The sequence below is a fragment of the Xiphias gladius genome, chromosome 20, assembly GCF_016859285.1.
Source record: "Xiphias gladius isolate SHS-SW01 ecotype Sanya breed wild chromosome 20, ASM1685928v1, whole genome shotgun sequence".
NCBI lineage: Eukaryota > Metazoa > Chordata > Actinopteri > Istiophoriformes > Xiphiidae > Xiphias > Xiphias gladius.
In genome coordinates, this window is record NC_053419.1 from 12,346,390 (window position 1) to 12,372,653 (window position 26,264).

The 26,264-nt window shown below is 39.0% G+C and overlaps 1 protein-coding gene across 2 annotated transcripts in view; it reads right to left on the reverse strand.

The window, feature by feature from the left end:
• Positions 1 to 6,537: 6,537 nt before the first annotated feature.
• gnaz (guanine nucleotide binding protein (G protein), alpha z polypeptide) overlaps positions 6,538 to 26,264 on the reverse strand; it is a 28,662-nt gene continuing 8,935 nt past the window's right edge. The window contains exons 1-3 of one of the 2 annotated variants that reach the window (XM_040158332.1): positions 18,566 to 18,643; positions 16,405 to 17,733; positions 6,538 to 6,882 (exon numbers count right to left, since the gene is read on the reverse strand). In XM_040158332.1, coding sequence (XP_040014266.1) covers positions 6,538 to 6,882; positions 16,405 to 17,127 — 1,068 coding nt within the window. In that variant the 5' untranslated portion in view covers positions 17,128 to 17,733; positions 18,566 to 18,643. Of the gene's footprint in view, positions 6,883 to 16,404; positions 17,734 to 18,565; positions 18,644 to 26,264 lie in introns of those variants that run through there. The other variant, XM_040158331.1, reaches the window with a different exon arrangement.

Here is a 26,264-nt window from a genome sequence, read left to right on the forward strand (position 1 = left end):
GAGATGGTCAAGTCTTTAGGCATCACCTGAGGTCTGGTAAGGTAGGCCGTGGTTTTCAGTACATCTAGGCTTCAGCAGAGAGTTCTGGTTTTGCTCCTCATAGCAGCACAACAACTATAGCTAACTTGTTAGGCAAGACATTGCTCTGCTGTTTATGATATCAAGAGAGAGGTTCAGTCTCGAGCTGACTGTTCCCTGGGAGCATCAGATTCCGATGAGGCCCAGAAGAGAACAAAAGCTATGTGTGATGTGGCTTGATAGGGAATGCTGAAGACAGGGGTTACATTCACTGTATATACCCACAGAGGAAGGCTGTAGATTGTTCAGACTGTCTGCAGGGCCTGTAGTCTTCTGGCATGTCCGGCCGGCACAAGAGGAGGGCTAACAAAACGACAACACAGCCAACAGAGAGGGTCTCAAATGGGATGTGAATAAAAAGAAATGACATCAGCACAACACATATTTCTGTGATCGTAAAATTCATGTGCGCATAAACCAGCAGGCAACAGTAACCTGGAAATCTGCATTGCCGTTATTGTTAGGTGTTTATCCTCAGCAAATTACTACAATGGGATGCTTTGCTGTGGGTTGTTGTTAGATATCTCATTGTGGTTTTAGGGATGGCAGTGTCAGTCTTTCAGACAATCAACTGCTTGATCTTTACATCACTTTGGTCCCAGGTGAAATATTTCAACAGCTATTGAATGTATTGCCGTGGTTTTTGGTACACACATTAATAGGTCCCGGATGATGAATCCTACTGACTATGGTGATCCAAGTGCCACCATGAGTTTCACATTTGTGGTTTTGAGTGAAATGGCTCGACGGATTAGCACATCACATTCATGTCCCCCCTCAGGTTCAATTGTAGTAGCTTGATAACCTTGATTTCCAGATTTTTCGTGTAGAACTATCATCAGGTCAAATATTAAATCTTGGTTATTTTGGTTTATGACTGATACCTGCAAAACGAACAGCATTCTCATCAGCCTCAGCTGTAATTTGTGGTTACTGCTAATTAGTAAATGTAAGCACGTCGACACAATAAACTAAAGTTGAAACGTGTAAACATTACACCTGCTTTACATCAGCATGTTAACATTGTCATTGTGAGCATGTTAGCATGCTGATGTTTGCCTTTAGCTCAAAGCACTACTGTGCAAAATATAGCCTCACAGAGCTGCCTGCAGGCTGTATACTCTTAGGCTTTTTTTTTTATTTCTGAGAGATATTAAAATATAAGATTTTAAAGTGTTAGTTCTTAAACTTAATTTGATCAAATGCAATTCAAAAAACCTATTAACAGTGCTTTGGAATTTCGATTTTGTACATAAATCACTGAGATAAAATTGACTACACTTCAAAGACAGGATGGAAAATCGGTAACAAACAGCTAACTGGCCACTGGCTGTTTTCAATTGCATTTTTAGCACAGGGTTTTATAGCTTTCTTTTAAAAAAGCCACAAATCTGGACCCTCACATTGAGAAATCAACCTGATTTAAATTAAAACAATTCAATATTCTGCAATATTTGATCTCTTAATCGTTCATGGGTCAAACAATGACTGCATTAGATAATGCAGTCAATTTCTAGATTCATAAAACTACATGCGGCAATAGAAAGGATTGGGGAAGAAGGGCACGACAGCAGTCTGTAATAGGTGTCAGATGAGTCAAGAGTAGGTTTTGTGAGGAGAACAGTGGCTCTAACTGAGTCAAAGACAGATGGTTCACAGCCAGATGTCAGGGAGGGGTTGATGATATCAGTCAGGAAGTAGAGCAGATCAGCAGCAATGGTCCGGGAGGGGGAGTGCGTTCAAGAGGGCAGAAGTTAAGTCTGCTCATGGGAATTTTGTTAAGACTTCATTTAGTCTGGGTTGAGGGAGACATTAAGCAAATGTTAGAGGGGTCAGTGGGGGAGACAGTGACCAGAGGGTAGCCTGGAGGATGATCCTTGGCTGTCATCACTCTCTTTGTGGAGTGAGCAGAGGAGGGGGGAGTAGTGCTGAGCCGAGGGGATAGGATAGCAACAGGCCTCCGTGGGTCAGAAGCAGAGAACTGGATTTAAAGTGGTAAATGGCAGATTTGCTAGCAGATAGAGGTGAAGAAAGGGGGAGATGAGATACTAAAACTCTTCCAAGAAAGCCGGGTTTGTGAAATATTCTAACAGCTGCCTGAAGGCTTTTCCATTTGATTTACCAGGCGGTTTACAGCCAAGGAGCAGTTGGGAGCGAATAGACAAGCTCAGAGGAAAGGAAAAAAGGTCCTGTGGGGATAAGAGGAGAGGTATAAATGTGGAGGTCACTGAGGAGACACAGGAAGGCGTCAGTTGGAGGGAGTAAAGAGAAGGGATCTGAGGACAGGAGGAAGCAGGGAAATCACACTATATACCAAGCGTTAATGGTGTGAGGAAAACCAGTTTACAAGGCTTCTTTTAGAGGGGAGTGGAGCGGGACATAAGTGCTGGTCAACAACACGCAGAGGGTCAAGAGAGGCTTGTGGCAAAGGCCTTCTTCTTCTTCTTTTCCTCTAGAGAAATGTCTCAATGATTTAGGAGTCCTAGCTATAGACAGGGCAGTGGAGCGTGACAGGGATTAAAGATATTTATTGTTTCAGAACTGTCATCATAGGGCCAAAAATTGATATTTGTGCTCATGGTTATTTGTGAACTAATTACATTTTTAGACATGCCCTCAATCCCTTAACCTTATTAGATATTGGATATCTCAATACTGATGAAATATCTGAGTTGGCCTGGCCCCAGCTTAAATCTTACATTGACGGACAAAACTGTTTTGACATTTCCAAAATCTAAAAGTTAAGACAGAGGAGGGTTCCTAAACATTATAGCAACCTGTCAGAGCAAGTGAATCTGGACAAAGATCGATAAACTTCGTCAATATATATTTTCAAATCTGCTCCTGATTTACTGATACTTACCATCTAAATGAACATGGCACAATCCTGGCAGTTGGAATTCATATCAGGACACACTGCATCATGCAGCAGGACGAAAAACCCGTGATGTCTTTATCATGTGTCTTACGCCCATTTCACCCAATTCTTCCATACTTTATCTATCACATTTCATTTGTTCGGCTGTCTGTTCGATCTTTTAGAACAATTAATTGGAGGTTGTCCTTTGCTGACCTTCTCGTACAACATTATGGCACGTGACCCGTGTTTAACATCACATTACCCACAATGTTATATTGTTGCTAGAATTATTACGAAATGTTGAGTTTCATCGTTTCTGGACCAGAAAATAGAGTTTTTTTCAAAAATCGTTGCTCATTGTGATATTTTTTTCGAAGCAAAGTGGTAGAAAACAACTTCCCTCATACTCCTGTAAACCCTGTCTTTATCATAAGTCTTTATTTGGTCACCTTTTGCAACGTATGTTGTACTACTATTTTTTTTTTTACTTTACTATATGCGAAAATATTCTCTTTGAAACTGTAAGTTGTCAGTTTTTCTTTGCTCATTAAGGCTCATTGTTTTTGTCTGAGGTTTGTATAATACTACCCTCTACTACTATGCCTCTGAGGTATTTAAGATAAATTATATTATTATTATCTACTCTTAGTTCCTCTTACTTATAGCTGTTGTATCTTAATTTTTCTAAGCTTAAATTTGGAATTTAGCCCTTTTGGAGGATGTATCATCAATCGAGAAAAAAGACTAGACTAAACTTTTCCCAGGTAGTAAATCAGTCTATCGCTTCAAAATCAGCTGCTTAGCACCACCTTGTGACAATATGACCCTCGAAAACCCCAGGCCTCAACAGTTAAAATTTCACTTAAAGATACTTCCTCATTCATATGAATGAATAAATAGAGAACTTTTCTATACTTTCTTTGATATTTTTTTTTTTTTTTTTTTTGCAGTTATTCTCCCATTCTGTAACTCAGTCATTTTTTATTGTTGGCACCAACTCCTACCACATGACAGTCACAAGGCAAGATTTCAGCAGAACTCTTCCTTCTCAGCAGTGGATTTTATTTATGTTCATCTCTCAAACAAATTCCCACTGTTGCTTAAATCAATCCACAAAAGATCACCCCCATGACCTTAAAAACGTTTTTAGCATAGGGATGTAGATTGCAGATGTTTGATGACGGCCATTGCATCATTTCTTGTCTAAATGTATTTGTGAAGACACTCCTGAAAGACTCTTCATTTAGAGCATGTGAAGTATTCTACATAACACCATCTCAGTTTTTATGCAGTGGTTGAGGTTTTGCCAAAATTTGTGGGAGATGTAACTCTTGAAAGAAAAAAAAGTGGAATCCCAAAACATATATCTGGGGACTCTGAAAAACCCCGCTGGCAGACATGTTGGGTCAACTGGGGTTTATACACTAATTAGAGTGGAATCTGTATGGCACTGTTCTCTGTCACCCCATCACACATAGGCCAAGTTCATTCAGGAGTAATTTAATTGCATACTCTATGTCTAAATTATTCTTGCCCCAGTGACTACATTGTATGGCGAGGACAAACACTTTTTATGTCATGATTTTGGACACAGAGGATGGCGGCAAGGATTTTGGACTGTACGTTCTATTCCAGGTTGCGAATAACTGATTGCAGCACAATTATGATAGAATAAGAAAGATTAGTGGCGTGAAGGGCCAGTAGCGGTCGATCATCTCTGAGTACACCCATCTCAAACACACTGAAAGCATTTTTGACCAAACCACCACCCAAGAACACATTTACTACACCATGAAAATTTGCATAAGTTGTTTTATTCATAGTTGTTGTCCTTTTTTTAAATTTCTTTTTTAATTGTTTTGTCTTTTGTTGAAGTGGACATCCCATAAAATCAAGCCTGAAGCCCTTAGCTGAGTTCGCACATCTCCCTCTGAAATGAAAAGAAAGGGTAAGAGGAGGAGTGGAGTGGGCTTTTCCTCCTTCTCTCTCTCTCGCTCTCTCTTTATCTCACTTACATTATCCCAACTGAACCTTTATTTTCATTAGTTTGAACAAAGAGTTTACCTTACAGCATATTTACAAATCATACTGACTGACTGTTTAACAATTTCCACTCAGGTAACGCAAAGAGGGTTAAACTCTCAAGGTTTGCTTCTTTGTTTTATTTTTCTACAGTTCTGTTCTCCTTTGATCCACTTTCTCCTCTCATGCTAACTTTGTACTGAGATTTTCCTTGTCATCATTGTAATCATCATCACCGCTATCATCTTCTCATCTTTTTCATCATCATCATCATCATCATAACATCATAATTACTGTTATTATATTGATATAACTCTCTTCAATAGATTCCTCTCTGACAACTGTACAATCGTACACAGTGTTTGACTTTTATATATATTTTTGGGAATATATTATTTAAACCTAAGAAAAGAGGAACATAATCCCAAAGAAAATATATTAGTATCCCAAAGTAACAAAATCATGCATGTTTTAATGTATTTGTCCATAAAAACAAAACAAAACAAAACAAAAAAAATGTACGTAATGGATGGGATCTTGTTTATTTACAAACTGATCTTGGCACTGTTTTTGTTGTCTCTTGCTGGAAACTGGAATGATCATAAATAATACTTTTGACTCTACCGAGCATAACAATCCTGGTATCATAAGTCAGTGACCTGCTATAAAAGGCAGGTTTGAGAGACATATTCTTTTTTTAAGCACAAAAAAAAATGAAAGAAAGTGGGGAGAAGAACAACATTAGAGCGTCGACAAGGGGGAAAAACAGAAATAATGTGTAGAAAACGTATTTCACTTCAGCTTTAGACTGTGGCAGTTTCCTCTTTTCGGTAGAAACCCTGTGACAACATGTCTACTGATTTTTTTTTTTTCTTTTTTTTTTTTCTCCCCCCCCCCAGAAATACAGGCTCTCTCTACATCTCATCAGGTGCGCTCGCTGGTTACCATTGTTAGGGTGAGAATCCAGAAGAGAACATTGATTCTGTCAAAAATTCATCTTGTAAAGCAGCATTAATTGACTCAGGCAAATAAAATAAAGGAGACAAAAGTAACTGAAAACCACCAGCACAGACCTACTACTCAGTCTCAGGCCTGGCAGGCAGGTAGGGGTAGCTGTCTACAATTTCCAGTGTTGCCTTGTCAAACAAGTGCTAGACAGTTGATCCAAAGATCTTGCGTGTGAGCAAACATAAAGTTGTGTGACGGTGTGTGTGTGTGTGTGTGTGTGTGTGTGTGTCCGTGTGTTTGAGTGTCTGTGTGTGTGTGTGTGTGTGTGGGTGTCTCTGCATACTCATATTCAGTGCAAACACATAGGGTAAAAATCCCATCTTGACCATCAGCTCTGTTGTTTCAACTGAAACAGTTTAATCGACAGAATCGTCTATCCCTGACCATCTTACTACCTAATTTCCTTTGCAGTTCTCTGTTGCACCTCTTCAAAGAGATAAACTTGTCGGGCAGACTGACATGCCTTTTGTTTATCCAGCCTGATGGCGGGCCAACTGCTACCCCACCCCCCACCCCCCCACCCCACACACACGCCCCCCCCTACACCCCCCCACACCCAGCATCAGGTCCTAGCACAGCCCAATGTACTTGAGATTGTTCTGGATGATCACGTCCGTGACAGCGTCGAACACAAACTGGATGTTGCTGGTGTCAGTGGCACAGGTGAAGTGCGAATAGATCTCCTTGGTCTCCTTGTTGCGGTTGAGGTCCTCAAACTGCCGTTGCACATAGACAGCTGCCTCCTCGTAGGTGTTCTGACCTTTGTAGTCAGGGAAGCACACTGTCAGAGGAATGCGTTTGATCTTCTCAGCCAACAGGTCCTTCTTGTTGAGGAAGAGAATGAGCGACGTGTTGGTGAACCAGTTGTTGTTGCAGATGGAGTCGAACAAGCGCAAGCTCTCGGCCATACGGCTCTGTAAGAGAAAGGAAACATAAATAAAATCAGACCATAAGGAAATGATTTCACAGCTAAATGTAGTATTTACTTTGAAGCAACAACCCAAATCATACCAATTTACCACACTATCAGGCCTCATTCACAAAAGTAGAATCATATGATTTGGCAAGACCCAAGTGAGGAAATTAAACCCTGTAAGGTCATGTTTTAAGGATGAAAAAGATAAGAGGAGGTCTAAAACCATCCAGCACATGTCACAGATATCCACTTGACTAGCCAAAGGTATGGCTTCTCTGTTATGTCAACAGAGACTTCAGACTCAGACAGATGAAGACCTGCGTTTGAACTATCATATTCTCCTCTGAAACGGAAGATTACCTTTTTTTTTTTCCACCACTTACTATCTCCAAGTCCAAAATTGTTAACTGATCAGTCATAGTAGATGTGCTGCAGTCGTAATTGTACCCACTACAGAAATATCTCACTGCGTTGTGAAGAATAGCAGAATAGAAGAAGTATTTGGACAGTGACACAATTTTCGTAATTGTGCCTCCGTGAACCACATCAATGGATTTCACATTGAGCACTCAAGATGTGATTGAAGTGTCGGATTTCAGCTTTAATTCGAGGGGTTTAACAAAAATATTAACCGTTTACATATATGGTCCCCATTTTTATATATAGTCCCTCCATTTTAAGAGGCTCAAAAGTAATTGGACAAACCAAAAAAAATTATAAGGATTTTTTTCAATACTTGGATGAAAATACTTTGCAGTCAATGACTGCCTGAAGTCTGCAGCCCATGGACATCACCAAATACTGAGTTTCCTCCCTTGAGATGCTATTCCATCTCTGCTATGCTGCTTTTTTGTGGGTCTCTCTGCCCTCAGTTTTGCTTTCAGTAAGTGAATAGCATGCTAAGTTGGGTAGAGGTCATGTGACTGAGAAGATCTTGGGCTGCTTCACCAGTATGTCTAGGGTCATTATCCATCTGTACTGTGAAGCAGCGTCCTATCAGTTTTGCAGCATTTGGCTGACTCTGAGCATATAGTATAGCCCTATACACTTCAGAATTAGGGTTCATTTAAATGCTTGAAACCTAATTTAGTCTTAATGATTTTTTCTAGTGCACCATTATTGCTCTGGCTCTTTGGTTTCTTGTTCAGCCTTTAACCTCATAAATAAATGTCTGAGCTCTTCCAAACACTGGTGCATTATCATTTCAAGCTAGTAGGACCACATTAGGTGGCACATTCTTCTTCCAAAGTTAAGTGGAAATCTAAGATTTATTTCATTACTCTATAATGGAAATCACTAATGTCTGCCATGTCCTTCAGACCAATTAGTTAATCATTATATACAGTTAGGGACAATGTGACTGGTATCTGCATTAAACCACACCTTTTAACACTAAAAACGTTTAAATGTTTTTCTTTTTATATTAGGTAACGTGTTTATCATTGAGCTTTTTCATTTGATTCCACCATATGCAGGGCAGGATATTCCAAAAATTAATTATAATAAATAGAAAAGGTAAAATAGTATTTGGAAATGGGTTGAATTTTCTCATTTGATGTGCAGAATGGTAAAATATGCTGGTTTTGGTGCAGAAGAAAGGGTCTGTGTGTGTATGTGCATGTAGGCACCCATGTGCTTCCTTACACTTTGCGCTCATGTGACATTGAATGTATAAGAGAAAAGAAATACAAAGAAAGTTGAGCTGTTCATGGCAGCTGCTGGCATGTGGCAACTGGCCAGTAGCTTGTGACTGGGAGGTTGTCAGATGGAAGACTGCTGTTTAAAAGGTTACAGAAACAGCATGATGCTCTGAGCAAATCACAAGATCTACAAAGCATGAAAAAAGATACTGAGACGAATAGTGAAGGATTAGACAATCATAGTGTAGATTTAAAGTAGAACCTGATTATGTAGTAATGTAAATGCACTATTTTTGGATAATGATGAGAAGGCTCCAGGTATGAAAAACCAATGTTGCATGTAACCCTTAGATACAGCCCCCAAAATTGTTTCAACAGCAGCTAATGTAGGCTAAAAAGACTACATTACAACGTTGGATTATTTATGTCCATAAAAGCTGCCACTTCATGATAAATAAATAATTGTAATGAATAATTATCATCAAGTTTCCACGTAAATTATTGTCTCATCTGATCCTCCAACAGCGTAAAGAAAGTTGTTGAAGGAACAAAGTTTACCAGAAAATCAATGAAAATCAATCTGGTCTGTTGAACCCCAAGTGCTGCAAACTAGGCATTGGACACTGCATACACTTTCTCCAAAACCACTTTTTGTCCTATCAAAAAGTAGCTAATCGTTTAAACAACTAAAATGAGATACTTGTAGGAAGAGGAGAATAAATTGAGGTTTTGTTCAACACAAACTGCATAAGAGTGTGTTTCCAGAATCGGTGAGACCTGAGGGGTTATCCATATGTCTTTTCTATTCACTCCCATTCACTCACATGTTGTTACCCAATGAGATTGAAACATAAAAACTCCTTTCTGTATAAGTATGTGTCCCTGGGCACTCAGGCTGGTCTATAAGCATTTGAGTCGAGTCAGGCAGTTTGACCTCACTCCTCCTTGGGGTGTCAAAACAAAAGCCCAGCTGCTAAGAGAATATGGCAGGAAACAGCCAGCTGGGCCCAGGGGGTCTCTAGTCTCTTCACCTGGCCACCACAGCGCTCGTACAGCAAGAGTTTCTTAATGGGGAGTGGGAGGAGGGGGAGAACAGCACCCAGCAGCACTAAAGCATGCAGACCCCCTTCCTTCGCTTCAAACACCCACAGATTTGTTGTGCGCGCGCAAACACACACACACACACACACACACACAAACACACACTGCTTTCACCCTCACCTCCTCCTGTCAGAGTACTCCAGAGGCGCAGGCCTTAATTAAGCTTAAGTATTAATGAGGAAGTTCATCCCAGTGTCATGCTTTGTTTCCCATAAATACAAATCACCTAAGTGTGAAGCCACCCCTTCGTAAGCCATTAAGGCTGTGACATTTTAAACGTCACAGCCTTACAAGAAAGGGTGCTTTGCACTTATCTACTGAGATAACTTTTTTATGACACGTTTTTTTTTTCTACTGCGCCTGAGAATTACATTATTCAGGCTGGTCCCTCTCTGTTTTGCCTCTCAGTGTAATTGCTAATGTCTCTGTTACTGTGGGCAGCAACACTGCTGGGTTTTAGATGTGAAACAAACAAACAAACAAACGTAAACACATTACAGATGTGCATAATATTATGTTGTGGATAATGTTCAGCTGTCCATAGCCTTTTGAAGCTCACATTCGCTGTATCTTTATGTGATTTATAATGTGCAAGAGTATTAGGATGATGTAGATAATGCAATATCAGATTCTGTAAGCATTATAAGCTAAATAGAAAATGATGACAAATAATAGCTCTGTTATACTAATAGGGATATAGGGAGACTTGTATGGGTGAGCTGTAGTAGTTGTTAGTGTAGCAGTAAACCTTCAGACTGGAGGTCATTGTAGAACATTTCACTCACTTTTAAGAGAAATTGAATCTGGAAAGCAAACAGTGGATGGGGATGCATTGGAACCAGTGTGAGTATCTACAGTCTGATAAAGAAGATATTGGCAAAAAAAAAAAGCACGGCATGATCTTCTCACTTGGTGTGTCTTTTGAGTGTCATTCCAAAAAGCCTGGAAGGCTTTTTTTCAAAACACTATTATGTCAAATGGAGCAGTTCAATGACATGATAGTAATGCCTTTGATAACACATTAGCCAGTAAAGATGCTGTGGCTAAGTGAGGGAGAATATTCCTCAATACATGTTGAGACACAGGTCTGACACCTGCCTGTGCATTTCTGAATAACAGTCAGTCTGAGCTAAGAGTCACTGATCTGGGAAACTGTCGCTTTAAATTCAAATCAGTTCATGTCGTCTTTGCTGCGGTGTGACAAGAAAAGCACACATGACATAAAAACACATTAATTTCCCGTCTTCTTTCATGTGACATGTAATAAATTCACGTTTGAGAGATTAATAAAAGTAATAATTGAAACAGCAGAAATAGAGCTGAAACTGCAGTCGTTGTCTGCCTTGATGTTTCACTAACACAAGCTTAAACAAACACTAACCTCACAAACACCCACAAACACACACACACAGGCACACAATAGATGCATTCACATATACACCTCATATCTATTCTCTCCAGCGCTGCTGTTTGTCGTACAAGCCTCCCAAACCCCCCACCCCCCCCCTTCTCATCCTCCCTTCCCTAGTCACAGCTCACTGTCAACAGCGCAGGATTAGGAGCATTTGATGGGCCTGTTGCTAAGCAACAGTAACCACAGCAACAGATTCATTATGAAGACAGGGATGGGACAGGGAAAATGCATCAGGGAATGAGTTGATGGATAAATGTTGTACTGTAATTATTATGGTGTATTTTCAGTCTTATGTGAACTGGTGCATTGAAACTGAAGTGGCGTCGGTCTGGTTGGACGAAGTTTGTTTTCTGCGTGTGTGACATTGTAGAAAGCTTTGAAGGTTAAGATCACTCAGATGATCACAGGACACAACAAGCTATCATTATAAAAACAATACCTTTTCCTATAATGAGGACCTTCAAAGCAACTGGTGCAGATCAGTGATCACCATACGTACACATGCACATAAAAACTGATGAATGTCTAAGGCCAACTGAATTTTTCAACAAAACACCAAATTTTTCCAACCTTGCCTCTGCTCTACAACTTCCATAATCAGTCATGTTGTGTTGTTTTCCATTAGATAAACAATTCATGGAGCCTGAATTCAAACAAGGTCCCATGCACATCAACAAGGTATTATGTGACAAGGATTCAAAGGTTTGCAGTAATTGCAACTTAGAATAAGAAAAGGATGATTCAGAGGTGCACTTGAACGTAAATTGATGAGTCACCTGTGGTCTGGAAAGATAAATCAGTGACTTTGTTGCACTAAAGGATTGTTTCCTTCCAAAGTTTTATTCACATCAATTAATCAACTGTTTTTCGTTCGTATGTGCAGTAATGATAAAGAATACTTAGTGCTTACTGAATCAGTTTCTAGTTGTGCCAAGGCAAAGAAGGTCAAAGATATCTTTGCTGGCAGGTTTGCATTGTGCTAACATGGAGTCAGGAAGGTCGCTTAACCAGATGTCAGCGTTTTCATTGAGTCAAAGAGTAATTATTATTGATGCTGGAGGGAAATTACCTCCACTGCTAAGGCAGTTAAAAGTAATTTAAGTTACAGTTCCCCTTCACAATGTATGAATTGTAATTATAATTATAACACATTGCTAATTTCATTGCAAAGGAACCATTAATTAGTTATCAATGGTATAACAACTTCAGTGCAACATTTCTGAGATGTTACTTCATGGGCGGTTTAAACCAATGCATGTGTACTACTTTTCTTTCACATAGCTCATGCCATCACCGTTCCAGTTGTTAAATCTATTATTTGTATTATTCAACCTAATAAATCCAAAACTGACACAGCATTTTCACTTTAAGCACATTATTTGAGGGTTGAGGTCAGGTTATTTTGTTAAATGTTAGGTCAAATTTATCTTGCAATACGTTAAGGCAAGGATGTGGTTACTTAAAAATAGATGGAAAATATTTTCTCTGAAATCTCCACACATTTCCCATGACATCAGTCTGCCTAATATTCTGTGTATTCGAATCTTTTTTTAACTAGCTAAATGTCAGTATCTGCTTTGTGATAGAAATATGTTCACTTGTTTCCTTGTCTTTGCTTGGGACATGTCAGACATGTTTGCTATTAGCAAAAATGTTAGTCTGTTAGAAGCATGTTTTCTGCCTAGCATACAGTTGACTTTAGCATTTAACATGGTCATACTGCAGAGTACTGTAACTTGTTAACATTCTTCCAGATATATCTGAAGTATTTTATTTGTAGCTATTGTATATCGGTTTGTTTTTTTCTAAGGCGATAAAATTTTGCCTATTTATTTTCTAATTTGTAGTATTGTTCTTTTATTTTCTTTACTACAGTAGCTTGTTAATGTAATTCTCTCTTTGCATCTGAGTCAGGGTCAGATTAATGACCCAATCCTTTACCGTCACCTTGTATTGACCTTCAGTTGAGGACGACCTAACTTTAATCATAACTGATGCTTAACGCAACTTAACAGAAAGGTTTTCACTGCAGTTATAGTCCCCATCAAGTAGTATGCTATGTAAAATACATATACAGTACACAGATACAAACACTCCTCTCTTTCTCACATTGCAGATGTATTGAGCATGTAGAGGCTATACCTGTCTTGTAATATTCACTTTAAAATATGTGTGTGCCTGTAAGTCATACTTTAACAAGCCCTGCATCCTGATACATACAAACATCCACAGATTTGTTGTGTGTATGCATATACACACTTACACACACACACACACACACACACGCACGCACGCACGCACACACACACACACACATACATACCCACGCACACTGCTCTCCCCCTCACCTGATACATCCTGATACATGTCTGCCGTATGTATGTTCTATTCGTTCATTATATATTTAAGGTGGATATAATTATACTTGTACTAAAAATAGGCCACCTACTGTGTAATGAAATTATATACTGCATTTTGAAGGTGTACCTTCACATATGCCCTACAAAACGTTAATTTCTCTTACATTCTTGATTTGATAATAATTTAACCACCTACATGTTGGTTTTAACGTCTTGAAAGTCGTGGACATTAGATCTTAATTTATGTGCTTTTGCCATCAATGTTGTGTTTATTCTGTACTCATTTATTTTGGCATAATATTGCATGTTTGGTATCTTTAAACCAATTTCTTTAAACAAAAAGTTTTGAGCTCTTTGCTAATAATACAGAAGCTAATAACAGCTACTACTAGTAATAATCTACTACTAATGATAATCACAGCAAGACAGTTAGACAATAGAGTGACAACTTTTTCAGGATGTGGCCCACCCATAACTAATTACATGCCGGGATAAGCTCTAACTTCTTATCCTGAATATATTAAGTGGTTTCTAAAATATAAGGATAATCGTTTACAGAGTTTTTTTTTCACCCTCACACAAGGAAAGCGAATGACTATATGTGCATCAGTCTTGTAATGAGGTATAACACTATGCATGTGTGCTCATCACAGACACTCCACCAGTAGCAACAACATACAGACAATAATGGCACATCTAAAATACCTTAAAATACATCTAAATCTAAAATGTACAAAATGGACTGAGAGCTGATGCAGTTAATTGCAACACAAAGACGGGCTACTTGTGAAAGGGTTTCACTTGAATCAGATAAGGCAACATGTCATAGTCTGGGCACTGAAAAACAAGGCGATTATTAACGTCAGTGCTTCTAATTCAAAACTTTACCATTGAACAAATCAAGAAACCTTGTTGGAGTATTCAAAGAAATCTTCAGTCAGTGATTCAACCACAACCCAACCATAAAAATGAATGAACTAGCAGAAATGCACCAAGGATTGAAATGTGTAACTCATGCCTCTTTGCTAATGTACACTTTGGGTAGGCTCGGCAGCCTACCCAAAGCCTTGGATGGCTGCTCCAGTTTCAGGATGTTTTTCTCTCTGGTACTTTTGATCCCTTGCTTTCTTCTTCCTCTCCTATCTTGGAATATTAAAAGTTGGCTTTTTTTCTAGTACCTGTGAACTCCCATTGCTACACAGTGTGTTCACAATCTGCTAATTCTCACAGGTACACTCTCACACTTTATTCTGTGAACTCAATTAACACCATACTGCATTCTTCTCCTCAGACTTTATTTTTAACCTATAAAACTAAATGATTTCATGTTCCAACCTGGCACAATGTACACCCTGTTTTATCCAGATAACCCATGAATTATCAGGGCAGATTAGTATAAGGGATGATAAAGTTTCCTCTGTACTCAAGCTATTTCTAGTCAAGACTGTATAAAGTGAAACTGGATACTGGAACGTCTTCAGGGAAAAAATTTAATCATGCTTTTGAAGAAAGAGAAAATAGTTCACCCCTCATAGTTGTCCTCGTCAGAAAAAGGTGAAATAGTATCTATTGCTGACTTAACATTATCAAAAAAAGCAGTTAAACAAACAATAACTAACCAACTATTCCAAAACACTCAGATAAGAAGACAGACATGTTGAAATTGTTCAAATTCCACAACCATGAAAAAGGAGATAACAAACACTGGCCGCTCTCCTCATTTAAAACGGCTTTGATTGTTGCTACATTAAGGCAGAGTGAATGCATTTCAACACTTTCTACAAAATCAGACCACTCACGCCCCCAGCCAAACGACTTTGGATAAAGACCATAAAGTTTGGAAAAGGCTTTACTAATTGTTTATTTGACAAAACTGAATGAACTATAAAAGATAATTTAGGATCAGAATAAAAGGATGTGTAGAGTGGATACAGAAGTTCTGTTTGCCCATTGAGGTTATTAAGAAAAATACCCTCTGCAATTATGTGTTAAAAACGTTTGCCTATTACAATAGCAACATGCAGTCCTTCTATGCTATAATGAATATCTACCAAAAAATGGTAGCTGAGTTTTTCTGGCTTTCTTTGGCCATCCATCAAATGGGGTAGACTTCTCTCCACAGAAAAATCATTCATGCTACTTCTGACCCCTAAATTTTGGTAAACAATTTATTTTTGCATTGAATTAAAGCTTTACATAGTTGAATCCACTTAGTAGAGTGAACTTTAACACTCATATATATTTGTTTTAGGCCTGTCCGTTTTACTACTTGAATGAGAAGCTGTTCAGCAGTTTGGTGGTTTAAGAATCTTTCAGTGAGCTAAAGACTGTGCATTTTTTGCCCACCAAGTTGTCTCCATTAGATAGTTTGGTGTCAGTGTCTTGATCAAGATGCTATTTTTTATTCGATAAGATTTGAAAGAGACCAAAGTAAAGATAGTAATTTAAAAAGAAAAAGGCAGACATGATGTACTCAATCTACTGAAAATGCAAGGAATAATTATTTTGCAATACAGTTATTGCTTTAATTGTTGCAAGTTAAATTCAACATCCAAACTCAACTCATAGTTGCTGCATTGTAAAATCCGATGTACAGAGAGGAAGTGACAAAGCAGAAAAGGCTTGTGTTCTCTTTGCTTCTCAGAACTGTTAAACCATTTGATAAGAATATTACTTGTTTGGCATTTATACTGAAAATCATTGCAGTAAATCATATAAGTATTATCTGTCTCACATAAGCAATATATTCTTGCCACTTAATTCATGTAACACTGTGGTGAGAAATAAATGTTCCATCTCTTCTCACAAATGGTGTAAAAACTTGACGAGAGAATATTTGTATGTTTTATGCTAATTGGGTTGTGAGGGCCTTGTCCCTCTTCAAACTAATGTGTTAGTGAGAGGTGGCTACTGCATGCAAATATTTTTTTTGGGCATACACAGGTTCATATGCATACATCTACTGTGAGTGGAAATGTGGGCCCTTTAAAACAGCCTTTTCTTACCGTCTGGTTGTCCTCGTAGAGTTTGAGGTCATAGCCACTTAGCTCGACACAGAAAATGATTGCAGTCACACCCTCGAAACAGTGGATCCACTTCTTTCTCTCTGAACGCTGTCCGCCCACATCTACCATCTTGAAGGTGAGCTCCTTGAAGGTGAACTTGTTCTCCACAATGCCAGTGGTCATGTCGCGGGATCGTAGGATGTCCTCAACGGTAGGGATGTACTCAGGTGAAGAGATGCGGTCCAGGTCATTCAGGTAGTAGGCAGTGTTATCCTCTAAGTGGTACTCATTGGATCTTTGAAAGCACTCCTGGACCCCAGAGTCAGCCCACAGACGTTTCATGACCCCCAGCAACTCTGGAGTGATCTCCCCCTTGCTCTCAGCTGGCCCTGTGAGGGCAAAGAGCTGCACAGCATCGTAGGCGCGATCAGGATTGTGAAAGTCAATCTTGAGGGTGGTGAGGGCCCGAATAATGCGGGTGAGAGAGTCGATGGCATTGTACAGAATGAGGGGCTTGTACTCCTTGCATGCCTCCAGGTTGAAGCCTCCACTGTGGATAATCTTCATCTGTTTGACGATGGTGCTCTTGCCCGAGTTGCTGGTGCCCAGCAACAGTAGCTTGATCTCACGCCGCTGCCGTTGACTCTCTGAGCGCAAGTGGCGGTCGATTCGCCGCGAGCGCCGCGCGGCTTCCTTCTCCTCCGAGCTCTGACGGCATCCCATGGTCCTCCACCACGTGGCGAGCACAAAGGAACTCGTGCTGCAGCTTGATGTGAAAGCAAATTATAGATTGACTGAAAAGGAGCTGGTGGAAGAGGTTTTCACTAAACGTAGGAGCTTGCTGGGGAAGAGGCAGACAAAACTTCACAACAGACCAATTTAACACTAGACAGGAGAGCCACCAAAGAGAGGAGTGACTCAGGAGTGTTTCATTCTTCTTGTTCAGGGGCAGTCTGTGAGTCCTGTGTGGGCAGAACCCAGACTTGTGGGATGCCCACACAGCGCCTGGCACTGAGGTTGGACTGCCTGCTGAAGCCAAAAGAGCTGGGGTACATAGCAGGGGCTTCCCCTGAGGAAAAGCTCTTGAGGAGGGATGGGGAACGTTCAGCGTATGTCAGTACAGAAAGTGTTTGGACTTGTTGCGTGTGAATAGCAAAACTCCCTCACTCTCCTCCCACATGGCTCTTGTGGTGTGTTGCTCTTGTTTGGCTTCTGCAACCATCCACTTCAGTTAGATATTTGGGCTGTTTCAATTGATCTTCCTGATAAAATCTTTTCCGTTTCTTCTGTGGTGTGTGAGATCTCCACGGCAACGGAAGGCCTCTGGTTCTGCCAACAAATAGGACAGAGAAGAGACATGAAAAACAGGATTAAGACAAATAAGACCAGTTTCATCACTTTCCCACCCATCATTAACCTACATGTAGAGGAATAGTTCAACATTTTTGGAAAATATGCTTATTTGAGAGAAATTGTTTCTGCAGTTTTTATTTAACTAATAGTTAAATGATAGAAATTTGTTTTGTTTCAAGGAAGGCGATAAGAGGATTGTTACCACTTTCATGTCTGTTTTATGTGTGGAACTGGAACCCGGAGTTAGTTAGCCTAGTTTAGCATAAAGCCTGGAATCAAATTAAAAAATATGCAATAAAACATTTCTGAAGCTCACTAATTAACACATATCTTGATTGTTTAACCCCTACATAAACAGATATGTAAAAATGACAATGTGTGCTTTCGAGGGTGTTATAGACCTTTACCAAAACCTGTGCTCACCATAGGAATCCAGCAGCCTGCTGTATAGCCAGAAGCACTGGGCATAGAAGTGCTTGGTGGATGGATTAACCACAAATTGTCATTTCTGCACTTATGCTCATTTACAGATTCAATAGACAAGATGCAATGTGTTAATTAGTGAGCTCTGGAGGTGCTGGTAGGCAGATATTTTAGCAAGGCTAGATGCTTGTCCCTATTCCTCCAGTCTTTACGCTAAGCGAAGCTAAATGCCTCCTTGTTTTAGCTCCACACTTAACACACAGACATGACGGCGATGTCAACCTCCTTATCTCAATCTTAGAACGAAAACAAATTTCTATTATTGAACTATTAGTTTAATTTTAAAAAACTCCAGAAACAAAAAATACCAAATGTAATACTTTACCATTCTTGGACAAAAGGACTGTTTGGCAGTGAAAGCATATCTTAACCTTCCCATTCAACCACTGCCATGCTACCCTTTTACTGTGCACACTATCTCTTCAGATTTCTGCTCCTAACAGTCACACACCCCATCTCGCTCAATCTGCAGTCCTGTGTTACCATAGACTCTGAGCCGAAGTAGATCTAAGCTAACCACGCCTATCCATTTAACACCACCACACACACACACACACACACACACACACGCACACACTCATTATATACACAGTCAAGGTCAAACATACGCATAGAAACAGACAGAGAGAAACAAACTCCACTATTTGAAAGAAAACTGATGAAGGATAAAAATGATAAATGTGTTTCCTTGTGACCAATACCATCTTCTGCTATTCACACTAGAGCCCACTGCCTCTGACTGTCCTCTCTCCAGTCGACATCAGGGAAAATGCTTATTTACTATCACGGTGGAAAATAACAGGCTCAAATCAGCAGGTGCCTCTCATGCTTTCATACCACTGTAAAGCCCCTTCTCCTTGCCCAGACATCTGTGTTGTTATCCCTCAGATTCTACACTGTGATCAGAAAAAGAATAAAAATATTTCTGAGAATATCTGGTTTCATTCTGCTCCTGCTTTGATATATTTGCTTTTAAGGAGGCAGCACTTTTACTTTGATATAACGAATACTGAAAGCTAATAAGTTTGGGGACATGAATTCTTATAAAATACTGTCTTATACTATGTGATCAATTTAAAGCAAAAACAAATTTGGAGTAGTGAAAGCCTATGGTATTCTGTGATAAATAGATGCATATTGAAATTGGCTGCATGCTATTGGCTGAGTAACAAATGTGAAATCATACTGTGGCCTAGTTTTGTGGATGAAACTATACTCTGCAGACCTGTCGGATAGATAGATAGACAGAGAGAGAGAGAGAGAGAGAGCATTTCTCAGAGCCTGGTGAGTGAGGTCCACTCTTCAAAAGACTGAGAGGACAAACAGAGCAGAACAAAGCCATAACAAAGCGTCACAACACAAACAGAGTGGAGAGCGTTGTTTCCTGGCTTCAGGCACCTGACTACCCTCTCAAAATGGCATAGCCAGCCAAACCGGTTAATGCACATGACTGAGAGCCTATGAAACACATTAAAGTTACGTGTGAAGTCTTTTCAATTTGCCATTTTAGAAATATGCAGCACTTACATTACGGCACTTTTTGAAGTTATACCACTTTAGATAATTGCTAGGATCTTGTGTGCCGGCAGAACAAAATCAGTTTATATTATTGTCACATTAAATTCTTATTAATTATACTCTCCATGCTATTATACAGTATAGAAGAAAATGTGGTCTGTTGCTTACTTATACCCTAATAACTAGAGCATGCCTCAGCAGGATAAAATTCCTGGAACTTAAAATTAAACAAAATTAGATCAGAAAAGTGCCTGCAGGAGGAAAATTTTACATAGTTTAATTTAAAGTTGCATGTACCTGAATGCAAGCAACAACAAAGCACAGACTATGTAAGTCCAACAAAATACCATCTGTATGGCAGCATTTCACATTATGCCTCCAGTGTCATCATCTTTACTCAATAAGGACACATTTTCGGGCTTACCTCTTCTGGCTTGACCTTTTTTTCTATCCTCATATACATCAAACCATCTTCCAAAAAAAGTTGACACCTGTGCTACCACACAGTTGGCTCCGGTAAAAAGAAGAGGCGTGTCACTTTAAGAGTAAGTGAGTGGAGGCAGAGCCATGGGGGCCACGGAGAGAGGCCAGCATCTCGATATATCATGAGCACTGATGTAAAGTGATAGCCAAGATGAGACTGAGCCCGGTCACTCTGCTGCCTTTCCTTCACAGCCTATGCTGCACACGGCCCACTGGCTCTTCCTGCATCACTCTCCCAGGTGCTTACCACCTATTATTAATCTACCATGCTGCAAATAATTACAATCATGCCCTTTATTAGAGATGAGCACATGTAGTGACAGTGTGTTTCTCTTGTATAACGTTCTCCAATTTCCCGCTGCGGTTGTTGAGTCCACAAAAATGCTAAAATTAGGGTCAATCACATTAGATGGAGTGATGATTTTATTCCATCAGAGGCTGAATGTTATTGCTCAGAAAAAAAATTTGTTAAAAAAAAAAAAAGGTATTATGTCTACACATGATTAAACACACAAAGGAAGTATGTGTGTATTTAAATAGTCTGGATTTTTTTTCGAGATTTTTAGCCACTTACCAATGGAGGAGGAGGATAAAGTGTTAAACTGTTCGGGAAGTCAGTTACCAAGTGTCATAACAATTATATTCAAACACACATAAAAAACATAACTCATAAAAAGAGGAAATGAAAGCTCAGTATGTTGGTATACCCCCATCTGTTTGCAGAACCACAGACTGAGTGATCACATCACCAGGTAACAATGAACTTGGTGTTCCCGGTCAGTACAGCCATTGTAAAGCATATATAGAACATTCAATTGTACCGCATAGCAGCTATTTTGAAGAGCTATAAAAGCATGTTAAATCCATGTGTTGGTGTGAAATCAATGTCATCATGCTACTAAAAACACATTATTTAAATCAAATTAAATCAAACCGCTTATTATGCCAAAAGAATGGAGAAAACACACGTGATGCTGTAATGATGGTGTAATGTGTAATGATGAGACTGACAGATACAGGAATGTCCTGCTTGGGCTCAGGTATGTGAGAGATGAGGAAGAACAAATGCACAAAGTGTATTATTTTTATGAATGAAAAGCAAAAGTATGCAGAGTATGCAGAGAAGGGTGGAATGCAAAGGTGTACTTTTAGTCATCTTGTCATGGTTTATGAATGAGGTATGCAGGTGTGCTTGTCAGCGCTATGGTCAGCAAGCTTGCATTTCAAGAAGTATCGGATGAGGCGCTCCAGTGAGAGTAAACCTGGAAGAACACGGCACTTCAGAACATCTGCCAGTCAGTCATAAATAACAGTGGTCTTCAACAGGGAATCGGCAGACAATAATATTTCCCATTTATGAACCACTTAACCAGTACCCATTTACATCAAAACCAGCTAAAGCAAGAAAATAGCCCATTCATCACAGCTAAGCAGACGAAGGACTTTTGAGCAGCACCCTGGGGACTAGCACCTGTTTTGGGAAAGTGATTGAAAAACACTGCTGCTGTTACATTCGGTATTCTCATCGGGATTATAATGTAAGTCATGTATGGCCAATTTAACCGTGACTATTCAGAACAACATGGTGCTATGGAAATATGGCTCTTTAATGACTGTACCATAATTCACATCCATGTAACCTAAGGGTTCACAGGCCTACTGAACTCTGTGTCACCATGTGTGAGTATGTGTGTGTGTGTGTGTGTGTGTGTGTGTGTGTGTGTGTGTGTGTGTGTGTGTGTGTGTGTGTGTGTGTGTGTGTATATATATGTATATATATATGTGTATATATATATATATATATATATATATATATATATATATATATATATATATATATATATATATATATATATATATGTGTGTGTGTGTGTGTGTGTGTGTATATATATATATGTGTATATATATATGTATGTATATATGTATATGAATAATGTATGTATATATGTGTATATATATGTATAATGTATATGTATATGTATATGTGTATATATATAAATAAATAAAATATATATATATATTTGTATATATAAATTTAAAAGAATATGAACAAAAGTGAAACGTTATCTCTGTCTTACGGATGAATGTTGGCAGTACATAAGAAGCATTCCAGCATCTAGAGTCCCTCCTGCAAACTAACATACAGTATTAAACAGCTCACATGCCTTAAGATCAGCTGCACAGTGCTTATGTTTTCTCATCCAAGGGCAGCTGTTTCAGTGACTGAAAGGGTGCTTCCTGCTTCTGACTAGTTTTCCCCTGGCTGCCAGACAAAAAGAAGTTACTGAAAGACTTAGGGCTGTCTGGTCAGTGTCCATATACAGTGTCAGAGTCTTACTGAAATTTAATGAGTGATTTTTTACAATAAAATCCAAAACCCCAGGAGTGAAACAGTAGCAATCCCCAGATCTGTATCAAGTCCTGCTATAGTGTCAAGATTAAGCAGTTATAGTGAAATGGTGATTAAACCTCTGGGCTGTATTGGATATTTATGAGCGCTCTCAAGACCAGCCATATGTAATTTTATCAGTTCTGTATTCATAGTGTTTATTTTCAAAACTGTATAAAAGCTCTAATTCTTTGGATGAAAAACAATCCGTACTGTGATAGACTAAGAGGTATATAGAAATCCACAGATAAAAATAAGCTGACGTAAAAGGAGAAAAAAAAAGAGCCAGAAAGTTGCCCAGCCAAGCAGAGGAGGCCTGTAAGAGACTGCTGGAGAGACATTATTCATTTATGCAATGCCACAGAGGCGGTGAATAAGCAATGCATCAGTGAGAAAATCTGAGGTGATCAATAGACCTGCTTTCCTCAGCTGCTGTTGTCTTCAGCAGCTTTTACTGCCACGACAAGGTCACAGATAAGACTGTGTGGTATAGACAGAAGTCAGAAGAGGCATTTGACCCACAGTTCAGTTGAATGGAAAAATGGAATACTTGGAAAGCTTTAATTCCCAAATGAAAGCATATATAACAGAAAATCTGGTAAACGGATGTTCGGGCTGAGTAATCCTCTTTCACATAGATTGATTGTTGGTATTTTTTTCCACAAAGGGCAGTGATTTGAAATGGCCCATGGAGGACAGGCCAAAGACGTACAGAGAAACATAATGACTGTTGATTTACATCATGATCAAATAAATAAAATATATATATATATTTGTATATATAAATTTAAAGAATATGAACAAAAGTGAAACGTTATCTCTGTCTTACGGATGAATGTTGGCAGTACATAAGAAGCATTCCAGCATCTAGAGTCCCTCCTGCAAACTAACATACAGTATTAAACAGCTCACATGCCTTAAGATCAGCTGCACAGTGCTTATGTTTTCTCATCCAAGGGCAGCTGTTTCAGTGACTGAAAGGGTGCTTCCTGCTTCTGACTAGTTTTCCCCTGGCTGCCAGACAAAAAGAAGTTACTGAAAGACTTAGGGCTGTCTGGTCAGTGTCCATATACAGTGTCAGAGTCTTACTGAAATTTAATGAGTGATTTTTTACAATAAAATCCAAAACCCCAGGAGTGAAACAGTAGCAATCCCCAGATCTGTATCAAGTCCTGCTATAGTGTCAAGATTAAGCAGTTATAATGAAATGGTGATTAAACCTCTATGCTGTATTGGATATTTATGAGCGCTGTGGTGGCTCTCAAGACCAGCCATATGTAATTTTATCAGTTCTGTATTCAGAGTGTTTATTTTCAAAACTGTATAAAAGCTCTAATTCTTTAGATGAAAAACAATCCGTACTGTGATAGACTAAGAGGTATATAGAAATCCACAGATAAAAATAAGCTGACGTAAAAGGAGAAAAAAAAAGAGCCAGAAAGTTGCCCAGCCAAGCAGAGGAGGCCTGTAAGAGACTGCTGGAGAGACATTATTCATTTATGCAATGCCACAGAGGCGGTGAATAAGCAATGCATCAGTGAGAAAATCTGAGGTGATCAATAGACCTGCTTTCCTCAGCTGCTGTTGTCTTCAGCAGCTTTTACTGCCACGACAAGGTCACAGATAAGACTGTGTGGTATAGACAGAAGTCAGAAGAGGCATTTGACCCACAGTTCAGTTGAATGGAAAAATGGAATACTTGGAAAGCTTTAATTCCCAAATGAAAGCATATATAACAGAAAATCTGGTAAACGGATGTTCGGGCTGAGTAATCCTCTTTCACATAGATTGATTGTTGGTATTTTTTCCACAAAGGGCAGTGATTTGAAATGGCCCATGGAGGGACAGGCCAAAGACGTACAGAGAAACATAATGACTGTTGATTTACATCATGATCAAATAAAATAAAATGATTTTTAAAAAAGGCACTGAAGTGGATCTGTGCATATGAATTAGGCTGTTGACCCTATAGGGGGAGGTCAGGGTGACATTCACAAGTTTATTTAGATCATTTGGAGCTGTGTTGATGTTATTGGCCTACAGCAGGGCAATAGCACTGCACACCCACTGAAGCTGTAGTGAAATTTCCATGGATGTTAGCATTTCTTTGAAAGGGATGAAATTTAACTGTAGTAATGACCCTGTTGACAGTTGAAACACACGCTATCAGAATATCATCTGCCACCGGAAAAACTGTAAACAGAAGAACAGCACTCATTTTGAAAGAGCACACGTAGGTTTCATTGCAGTGTTCCACCTAAAAAAAAAAAAAAAAAATCCCAAAATAATTTCTTTGGGAAGGTATAATATTGCATATTGATATATATATGTATTAGCAGTGCTTGGTTTGTCATTGACAAAGCAATTATAGTCTTGAGGCTGTAATCACTGGAGGTTTTTAAATATTTAATCAGGAGCGGACATGTTCTAGCAGCTTCTGCATTTTCAATAGGGCACTGTAAAGGTAATATTCCCATGGCTTTCAATTTTCAATATGCACATTTTGAAAGAAATTAAACCCCAAAAAGTATTCTGTATTGCTTTGTGACTGATTACTGAATCAACAAATGCAACTAATATCAGATTAACCTGCAAACATTTTTACAGGTTGCTTAAAGGTGCTGTATGTAAGTTTTTGCTGTCGCTACATAGCAAAAGTTAGCATTAACAGCTGTTTACTTACTAGAAGAAAAGAGGCCAGTTCAGCATCAAACTTCTTTCCTTTACTCCTTTACTGTATCCAGCAATTTGGAAAGCAAGGCCAAGGTTAACTCTTGTTTTGTTTCCATTTCTTTCACTTCATTTCTTCTGCTGGAGTCAGCATGCTAACCACCAAGGCCCACCCCATCTCATAATACCACTTTGCTATAGTAAGTGACCGTACGGTCCAGTCTGCCCTCAGTCCAACATGAGAGGATGAAGAAGTAGCGGGTAAAGGAATGAAGTTTGAAACTGAACTGGCCATGTTTCTTCTAGACTGATAAGTAAACAGCTGTTGATGCTAATGTTGGCTATGTGGCGATAGCAAAAACTTACATATAGCACCTTTAAACTGAAACAATCTTATGTTTCCAAAAAAATAGAATGCCAACCCAATTAGAGGTAGAAATTACAGTGATAAAATTCTTCAAAAAGAACAATAAGCCATCTATCATCAAGGGGGCACAGATGGGGGGTCAGTTAACATCAAGCAAAGACAAGAGATTATAACCTTACATGGATTAATGAAAAAGGTAAGTCCTTTTATTAGCAAGAAATATCGGATTTTACCTTTATTTTAAAGAAAAATTCAATTTGGATTGAAGACATGAGGTTTCAATCTTTGCAGTGCTATGCTAAACACTGTGGACCACAACATCTTTGTGGTTGATGGGCTACTCATGACTCAAATCAAGTTGTCAAAGCTCAAACTCACTTTTTGCTACTCTGGCTTGAGATGCCTAAAATATTTTTCAGTGAGGTATATACCCATGAAAGAAATAGGTTGGAAAGATACTGTATCCTGTACTATGTACAATATATGTAGTTTGTATGTGGACATTATGTAGACATTTGTGTTAAACCTACTATGTGTTTAGTGTGTGAGATACATTTTGAATGAAAAGCAATTCTTTAATAATTTATTCTTATTTAT